The sequence below is a fragment of the Vidua chalybeata genome, chromosome 25 (genome assembly GCF_026979565.1).
Source record: "Vidua chalybeata isolate OUT-0048 chromosome 25, bVidCha1 merged haplotype, whole genome shotgun sequence".
Taxonomy (NCBI): domain Eukaryota; kingdom Metazoa; phylum Chordata; class Aves; order Passeriformes; family Viduidae; genus Vidua; species Vidua chalybeata.
In genome coordinates, this window is record NC_071554.1 from 647,006 (window position 1) to 656,595 (window position 9,590).

Sequence of the window (9,590 nt, forward strand, 5' to 3'; positions counted from 1 at the left end):
GCATCCCTGTATCCCCCCAGCATCCCTGTTTCCCCCCAGCATCCCTGTTTCCCCTCAGCATCCCTGTATCCCCCCAGCATCCCTGTTTCCCCTCAGCATCCCTGTTTCCTCCAGCATCCCTGTATCCCCCCAGCATCCCTGTTTCCCCCCAGCATCCCTGTTTCCCCTCAGCATCCCTGTATCCCCCCAGCATCCCTGTTTCCCCCCAGCATCCCTGTTTCCCCTCAGCATCCCTGTCCCCCCCCAGCAGCCCCGCCGGCGCTGTCGGAAGTGCGGCCGTGACACCTCCCCACGCGGGGCCGCTTCCGCTCCCGCTCCCACCCGCGGCGGCGGCGGCGCACGGAGCCCGGGCCGGGACCGGGGCTGGACCGGGGCTGGAGCGGGGCGGTGAGTGCTCGGGGCGGTGGGAGCGGAGCGGCGGCTCCCGGGGGTCGCGGCCCGCCCCTGGCCGGGTGCGGGTTCAGGGGGGCTCCGCGGGGGCAGCGGGACCCCCCCGCGGGGCTGGGGCCCCGGAGGCTCCGCGGAGGCTCCGCGGGGGCTCTGCAGGGCAGGGATGCTCCCCGGCTCGGCTCCCCCCTGCCCGCGCATCTCCCCGGCAGCGCAGCCCGGCCCCGCTCCTATGGGGTGCGGCTCTTCTGTGGGGTGCAGCTGTTTCATGGGGGCGTCACCCAGCCCTGGACCGAGCAGATGTCACTGCGGGGGGCTGCGGGGCGGGGGTCCCGGGGTTCCAGGCCTCTGGCAGGGCCCTGAGCTGGGCACGGGCTCCTGCACCGCTCCTGGTGCCCCGCTGCTGGCCGGGGTGGGACCGGGACACCCGATGGGTTCCTTCCTGCCCTTGCTGTGAGCGCGTCCTTGTAGGAGAGGGCTTGGAGAGCGCCTCTCGCCGCCGGTGAGCCGGCAAGGAGCCTTGGATAACCTTTCCTTTTCTGGGCCAGTCCGTTCCCAGTCCTGCAGAGCAGCAAGGCCAGTGGGGTCACCAGCTCGGGTACAGGCAGGGGCCAGCCCCCCACCCTGATGCAGGGCTGGTGACAGAGGTTGTGCAGAGGAGCCCAGGCAGTCTCAGCTGCTGGCAGACATTTATTGCTGTTGGGAAAGCATCTCCTTCCAAGCACACCTTTACCAGCATGGAAGGAATTGCATCAGCCACAGCCCAAATGCTGCCAGCAGCACGTGCAGCTGCCTGCCCGTGCCCTGCGATGCCCTTGGCATCACCCAGGGGATGCTGCAGGAACACGGGCTTGGACTGGAGCTCCCAGGGAAGACAGATGGGGTGGGAGGTGGCTCCTTGAGCTTCTGCATCAGGTGGGAAGATGCCCTTAGATGGGTGGCATACCTGCCTATGGCAAGGGGTGGGAACTAAATGAGCTTCAACATCTCTTCAACGCAATCCATTCCATGATTCCGTGATGTTGCATGGGGCCATGCTGAGAGCAACAGTCAAACACCCAGGAACACTGACCCCATGGTAGGTCCAGTGCCTTTAAAGAGGTAAATAAAGTAATGAGCGTGGTTTTCCCCACTGTAGCTGCCCTGAGCTCTGGTTGTGCCAGCCCAGGTGCCCACAGGCGTGTCACGGCTCCGTGTCTCTCTCTGCAGGCAGGGCACCGGCGAGATGTTTGCTGTCTGCCCGGCAAACGCCCCGTTCCGGCAGGGCCGGGGGGGCCCGGCGCTGGGCACGGCCCTCCCGGGGGCGGGACATGGGCCGGACTCCAACTCCAACTTCGTGGGAGAGGTGTGTGACAGCAACGAGAACTGGAGCCAGCCAGCGCCGGGGTCCCCGCCGGAGGAGGGCTCCAGCCGGAGCGAAAACACCACAAATCCGTCTGATAATCTGCTGTTATTAATGCAGAGACAGATGGTCCAGGGCCGGCTTAGGGACACCGCCCCGGGCCCGGGCGACGCGCACCCCGAGCAGGGGGAGTGCAGCCCCCCCGAGGGAGCGGAGGTCAGCGGGGCAGGGGGACAAAACACTGCTGAGGACGCGGCCGGGGCGCACGTGAAGCCCCCGAGCTCCCCTGCCGAGGACAACGGCTACGCCAGCAGCTCCCTCAGCATCGACAGCCCCGACAGCACCTGCAGCACCACCTGGGACCCTCCTGCCTCTGCCCCCCGAGCCGAGAGCCCCCCTGAGGCAGGGCCGGCCGAGCCTGAGCTGGGGACCCTCTTCCCGGCGCTGGCAGAGGCCGTGCAGCACCTCCAGGACAAGGAGCGCTTCAAGGAGCAGGAGAAGGAGAAGCACCACATCCAGCTGGTGATGTACCGGCGCCTGGCCCTGCTGCGCTGGATCCACGGCCTGCAGCAGAAAGTTGTGGACCAGCAGAACCGGCTGCAGGAGAGTTTCGACACCATCCTGGATAATCGCAAGGAGCTCATCCGCTGCATGCAGCAGGGCCCGGCCTGCGTCGCTGCCGCGGCTGCTCCTGGCCCCTGAGGTGCCACCAGCCCAGCCCAGCCCAGCCCTCACCCTCCGGATGGCGTGGCGTTGGCTGGTGGCATCCCCGTGCCGTGCCAAGCGCTCACCGGGGCCCTGGGTGCCCACCCTGCCCTTCCCATCTCTCTCCGATGCATCCAAGGGTCCCCGAAGAGTTCATCTCCATCAGCCTCTGCACTGGAATTTGTTTTGTCCTGCACCCAGGTCTGGGGTGGCACTGGGCTGGGTGCACCTCCGGACCATGGGGTTTGCTGAGCCCGAGGTGACCAGGCTCATCTTTAAACTTAACCTAGTCCATTGTTGAGCCTGGCTTAGCCAGCCAGTGCCAGGATGGCCCTGCTGGAGCTGCAGGGCAAGTGAGGGCCCCAGGGCAGTGAAGCTTCTAAACCTGCCTGGGCAAAGCACTTCCAGCATGTGCTGCATCCCCTCATCCCACCTGCACCCGTGCATCCCTGCAGCCACAGCCCAGCCCCTGGCAAAGGCTGCTTGTTGGTAAGAGTGAGGTGTCCTGGGCTGTGAGAGAGAAAAAAAATCATTCTGAAAAGTGACCCCAGAATGCTGGAAAGTAAATTTAAGTCAAATGATCCGACGCAATATATGTTTTTAATGTCAGTATTAGAGAAAAGTTAATTTAGGTCTCTGTGTGTGTGCATGTCTGTCTGCTGTGGGCGATGCTTTCACTCAGTGCATGATCCCAAAGCTGCTCATGAACTTGTGGTGTTGGTGTTTATATTAATTTATCATTTGGGAGCAAAAAGAATTTTTTTTTCTTTTTTGAATCTGCATTTTATCCAGCGAGAGCTGTACACAGAACCCAAAGAACAATTGTCTTGCCTAGAGATGGAAAAGGAGCTGCTGTGCGTGTTCGCCGTGCTTTGCTGTGTATCCACAGGACACACATTCCATTTAAGTTCTGATGTGGAGGAGCAGCAGCGGGCAGGGAGGGCTCAGCCAGAGGGGTCTGCACTCCCCACGCTCCCCATCCTGCCCCGGCTGCCAAGCAAAGCCGGGCACTGACTCCATTGCTCATCTGCAGAGGAGGGAGGTGAGGGATTCCAGACACTCCTCCCTGCCGAGCTGCTTCCTGCCATCGGAGGAGCCACCTCACCAGCAGCCCAGCGAGCAGCAGAACCTGGCAGCCTGGTCAGATCCTGGCACCCACCACCCACCAGGTGCTCCTGGACTGTGGATGAACAACTATGGCCAAGCCCACCAGTGGCCCACGGGCCAGGGGCAGCACCAGCCTCCTCCCGCCCCACGTGGGGCACAGGGGGCTCTGCTCCCCCGGGGGCTGCTGCCAGTGGGTGAAGGGAGGACATCCACAAAGATCCTCTTCCAAAAAGGACATTTTGGTGGCAAAGGGTGCACTTGGCTCGAGGCTGTGCTGTGCCAGCGCTGGAGGACTCTGGCAGCTTCCTGCAAGGCTCATGCTGCCCTCCCCTCCCTTCTGCTCGCTCGTGTCCAGCGCCTGCTGCCTCTGTCCTATCCCAGACCTGTGATCCTGGGCATGTTGCACCCCTTAATAAAAGCCTTGGAGCTGAAGGAGCCGAGCCCCAGCTGGATTTGTTCCTTTCTTTCCCTTCCCAAGGCTGCCGGGCTGGGAGCAGCCACCCTGTGCTCGGCGCGGGGCTGGAGCGTGCATAAATATAAATATAGACATAATAATAAACATAACCATAATCATAACCATAGATATAAATAATATAAATGTAAATAATATTTATATAAATATTTTTGTAAATAATTTTTATAACTATAGCTATAACTATAGCTATAACTATAGCTATAGCTATAAATAAATATAAATATAAATATAAATATAAATATAAATATAAATATAAATATAAATAGAAATATAAATATAAATATAAATATAAATATAAATATTAGTCCAGGCGGGACTGTGGGTGAATGGCAGGTGGAGGGCACAGGTGTTGGCACCTTCCTCCCATCCCTGCATCCCCGGGCGTGCTGCCCTGCTGGGCCAGCAACGCTGGCAGTTCATCCCGGCTCAAATTTTACGGGTTTTTTTTTTTAAACACCGGTGTGGTTGCTCCTCCCCTCTCTCGCGTGGGGCAGCTGGGGTGCAGTCTGAGCGCAGGATTCACCTCCTGCCCCAGGAGAACGCGGCTGGAACCGGGGGGACCGGATTCCCGGATTCCTGGCACGCTGCCCCCCGGCCCTGCTCGTGGGGAGGGCTGGGGGCAGCTCCGGGTGATGGGGGTGGCAGATAACAACACCTGAGTGTTGACCCAAAGGTGACTTTGCCTCAGGCTTCGGAGAGATTAACTAGAGATGAAAAACCGAGGCTGGAGCAGCCCTTTGAACCCTCTCTCACCTTTCCCCCCACCCCTTCCTGCTTCTCCTTTCCAGCCTCTGAGTCTGTGGGAATCCAGGGATGCAACTCAGGGATCCCTGTACAGACACAGCAAGGCATGAAGGGCAGAGTGGCCACATTTTTCCATCCTCATCCGTGCTGGGAGGTTTGTCCAAGCCCTCGGGGGTTGCGCAGGATGTGGGGCGCTCCTCTCTGAGCCCATTTCTCACCTCATCCACTTTCCATGGAGCCCGTGCTCCCTCAGGTTTGGGGGAACATGAGCCCTCCCAGCCCCGCAGCGAGACTCAGAGATTCTCTGTTTGTCTTGGTCAAATGCTTTACACAAATAATTATTTCCAAGGTAAATATTGTGAAAATCCAGATTATTTGCTCAAGAAATGAAAGAATAACTGCGGGAGCACATCAAAGAGGTGGATCTGCTCTGGCAACAAGAGGCTTCCTCCCTGGTTATTGGGAGCCTGATGCTCCTGCCCCAGGACCTGGCTGGAGATGGCCAGAACTGATTTGCAAAATCAACTTCAGACAGAGCTTTTCCACCCCCAGCTCCCGTGCCCCAAACGAGATTTGGGAATTAATTAAAAACCCGACCAATTGCGGGTGGGGGGGGGAAACAATAAAGACACAAAATGCTGCAGGGTTGAGGCCAGGCCAGCTTGGAGGGGGCAGGGTCCCAGCCCCAGGACAATGTGACCCTGCAAGCCGTGCTCAGCCCCCTGTGGGTGCAATTCAGGTGGGATGGGTGCCACAGGCAGGCACCAGCACGGGGCTGGGACAGGGATCTGACCCAGGACTCCATGCCAGGGATTTCCCCATCCTCAGGGATTGCCAAAGCTCCGTAAAGGGGCTGAATTCTCACCTCGCAGAGGTGAGGATTAACTTGGCTCTCAGGGCAGGAGCCCCAAGCACCCCCAGGTCAGTGGGAATCTGGATCCAGCCACTGGTCCGAGCAGAAACCTGGAGCCACGTTGGGGCTCCCCCCTGCACGGGGGGATCTGAGCTATGGACCCCACGGCATCCAAGTCTGAATTCCCGTGCCTGACCCTCGGCCCCTCTGGTTTTAAGGCCTCCTCTGAAAGTTTATTATTACTATTATATCAAATCCCCGTGACGCTGGGCCAGTTTTACTGCGCAAAGCAGGGCTTGGCAAACGTTGCCTTGCTTTGAAAGTTAAAATAATGGCATTAAACCAAAATCAAGTATTTATGAAGCTTTGGAGGGGAATATTTTACCTTGTAATTGGAATCCACTCTAACCCTTTCCAGTGTTTTGTGGGCTTAAAAAAAAGTCTTTAAAAATAAAATCGAATGATGTGATAACTGATGCAATGAAAGTACAAAAGAAAATTAATCATCTCAGGCCATTATCCAGAGATCCAGACTGGGACACACTTAAAGCATCCCAGGATCCCTTGTTTATTGTGTCTCAAAGACTTCCAGATCCCACATGTTAGGTTTGCAGTGGGAAAAGTGCTTTCCTTGCTCTCAGCTGGGAAGGTGAGCACAGCCAGAGCTGCTCCCCTCACCCCAGATGTCACATCCAGGCAGCACCCAGTGTGGTGAGGGGTCCCATCCCGCTGGGCACCCCGTGTCCCACTGTCACCATCCTTCCCAGGCTGCTCCCTGGGGCATGGAGGAGTGAGGCTGCCCGGAGAGATGAGCTCAGCCCCTATAGGATCCATATGTGCCACCGTGCTGGGAGCACCTGCCACTGCCTGGGAGCTCCAGGAGCGTGGTGGGGAGTAGAGGAGCTCTGTCCTGCTGCTCCAGTCTCCCCACAGAGAGATCCTCCTTGTCCATCCAAGCTCCTTTTTCCTGCAGTGGCAATGACCAGTGGGAACTGGAGGGTTGGAGGCAAATCCTGGGAGTTCACGTGTGGCCATGAGCCTTGGTGCATCCCTCCTTTTCCAGCAGCATCCACTGGGACAGAACCACCATTCACAGGATTTTTCAGGCTATTCTCACTCCCTGATGTTTTATACTCCATTTTAACTGTCGCACACTGGCAGAATAAATACAGAAGAAATACAGTCACCTCCTGCTTGAAACAGAGCAGAGCAGCACCAGTGCCAAGAGCTCGGGGTGGACAAGGTGGGAGGCAGGATTTGGAATACCAGGATCTTCCCCCTGCCTTGCACTGCTGAGGTGTCAGGACACATTGCAAGCCCTGATGCCCTTCCAGGGCATTTCTAAAACCTTGGAATGTGTTAAAATCTGGGCATCATCCCAGCCTGATCCCTGCAGCTGGAAACATGAACTTGGAGCGCCACTGCCAGAGCTGGACCACGCTGGGACGTGAGCAGCACGGCCCGGCTCAGTGTGAGCATCCTCCTCACCTTGGAGGTTCGTTTTCCAGGACTCGTTTCCTGCTCGTCCTTTCCAGCGGCGTTGGGATGGGCGGGACCCCGAGTGCCGGGCTCCGGTATCTGATGGAAACGCGGTTTGAGCCTCCCTTCTTTAATGATTCCCTTTGAAATGTTGTTGCTTCCGCACATCCCCCTTCGGGGTAGAATATTAAGCAAGAGCAACTCGGCTGGAAATTCAGATTGTTTTTGTGTCTGTTTTCATTTACATTTTAATGACAGAGGAATTGTAGCAATCGAAGCAATCGGGCCTTTTGCAGCAGGGCCAGGGAAAGGGGCAAAAAAATCACCTGCCACCACCTCACCTTTGCCCTCTGTAAACAGCACCAGGAGCTAGGAATCGCCAACTTTTGGCATGAAGGGGCTTTTTTTTCCCTTTCTCCTGCCAGGCAGGTGGGATTTATGTCAGAAATGGGCTCTTGGACCCCTTGCAGGGGGTTTGCCCAGGGGCAGCATTGAGACCCAGGTGCACTGGGTGTTTTGGTGCTGGGGAAGGGGATGTGGTGTGAAGGAGCGAGCACACGGATGCTGTCCATTTGGGATGGTTGGGTGCTGAGGCCGAGGGTGCTGGTGCTGCTCCAGGAGCTCACTGCACCTGCAGGAGGAGGGGAAAGGGGGTCCCAGACACCATCCTCTGCTTTAGATGGAGGAGGGGCAGGATTTCCCCTGTCAGAGCAGAGCCCTGTCCCAGGAACCAGCGCCTCAGTGCCCAGGAACCAACTCAGTGCCTCACCAGCAGCTCGTGGCTCTTCAGATGAGGTACGGGGATCCAGGCCTCCCTGAGAAAACAGCTGGGAGTAAAGATCACTGGAAGAGAGGCAATAAACTCTCGGTTATTCTTCTGCCAGGGAGGCCAATCGAGCTGCAAAGAGTGCCCCAAGGCCAGCCGTACATCATTATTTCCTCGCACGGGTCCTGTGTGATGTAGTGGCTGTCTCGCTGGAGGGAATGCCTTCCCGGTTTTCAGCATCAGCACTGGAATATCTGGAGCCCTGGAAGCATCGGGTTGAATCCCAGAAGCCCCAGTGCTGCATTTTATTCCTTCAAGATGATAATAATCCGAGTGCCACACACACAGGGCCTGCCCATGAGTGTTTGATCGAGGGCTGAACCCAAAGGTTCTTCCTGCACAGCCAACAAACGGATGGAGGCTGCATTTCACACCAACGAAGTGAAACAACAAAGAAATGCATCTGGGTTTTTAAAGTCCGTTTAGGGCTTGGCTCATTTTGTTTTCTGTTCCCAAAGCCTCCTTCCCCAAGTCTCCACCCTGCCCTGCAAGTGGCACCGTCTGTATTTCCACGTTTGAGTGCTGCCAGAGGGAGGAGTGGCAGCGTGGCTGTGCCAGGACCCGAGCGCTGGCTGCGATCACCACCCCGACCCTTTCATCTCTTGAGCTGTGACACACTTGGTTTCTCAAGCCATCCAAAAACTTCCCAGGGTGAGGAGATCCAAGCTGACTTTCTGTCTCCTTTGTTTGCTCCAGGAGGGCAAGGAGGAGGATGCGGAGCCAGCACTGGGGCGCGCACACCCCAGCAAACCCGCCGAAACCCGGGAGAAATGGAAACTTTTTAAAAATTCATGAAAACCAAGGAATACAAAGCCGAATTAGGAGAGCCAGTAGTGCTGGGCTGAGTCTGTTTGGTGTTGATACTGTGCAGAATTAAGTCAGACTGGTCTTTCTTGTGGCCAGAGGGTAGGAAAAGGGCTCCCAGTGGAGAGGACCCAGCCCGGCGCTGGCGATGCTGAGCGGGGATTGATAACCCGGCGCGGGGGGCCGCGGCTCCGACGGATGCTGCTCCGGGCCCAAAAGCTGCATTTATCCCAGCGATAGCAGCCGAGCCAGAGCTGCAGGCCTTGGGGGCAAAAAAGGCTTAAAAACCCATCCTTCATTCATCAGGCAGCTGAGACAGAGAGGGGGGAGGAGGGGGAGACAAAAATGATGGAGAACGAATTAAGAATTGGAGGAAACGTGGAGGGGGAGCTGCTGTGCCCCTGCCCAGACTCTTGCCCACAAGCCAGGAATGGACAGAAACCTGGGTGGGGGATGCCCAGAAGGGCATCAGGGCACGAATCCCACCTGAGGTGTCATTTCCTAATCCCCAAATAATACCCCTCTCCAATCCTGGAGCCACTCACTGCAGATGCTGGCGGGTGGGAGGCAGCAATGGGTGCTGAAGTCTGGGGTCCCCTTTCCAGCGTCCCCCCTTGGTGCCCTGGCAATTCCGGGTCGCCACTGGGAATTTTGCAGCCAGGAGAACAGCAGGAGAAGGCTCATGAGTCACTTCTCACAAGCAAATAATGCAATGTGACAGCGAGGGGCTGCGAGGGGCTGCAGAGACCCCTGCACTGAGGGAAACCCACCATGCACAGAGGACGTGCCCAGCAGCGTGGGCAGGGAGCTGCCAGAGCAGGGATCAGTGTGGGCAGGCAGCACAGAGGGAACGGGGGGCTGGAGATAC

General features: G+C 57.5%; 1 protein-coding gene across 1 annotated transcript; it reads left to right on the forward strand.

Moving 5' to 3' along the window:
• The first annotated feature begins 286 nt into the window (after positions 1 to 286).
• On the forward strand, positions 287 to 3,976 carry C25H1orf216 (chromosome 25 C1orf216 homolog). The gene is made up of 2 exons (XM_053964607.1): positions 287 to 387; positions 1,597 to 3,976. The coding sequence occupies exon 2, from the start codon at positions 1,613 to 1,615 to the stop codon at positions 2,429 to 2,431; it is 819 nt and encodes a 272-aa protein (XP_053820582.1). The 5' UTR covers positions 287 to 387; positions 1,597 to 1,612; the 3' UTR covers positions 2,432 to 3,976.
• Positions 3,977 to 9,590: the final 5,614 nt, after the last annotated feature.

Bases quoted from the DNA above. Each gene is read 5' to 3' on its own strand.
- C25H1orf216 (XM_053964607.1), top strand. From the start codon at position 1,613: ATGTTTGCTGTCTGCCCGGCAAACGCCCCGTTCCGGCAGGGCCGGGGG.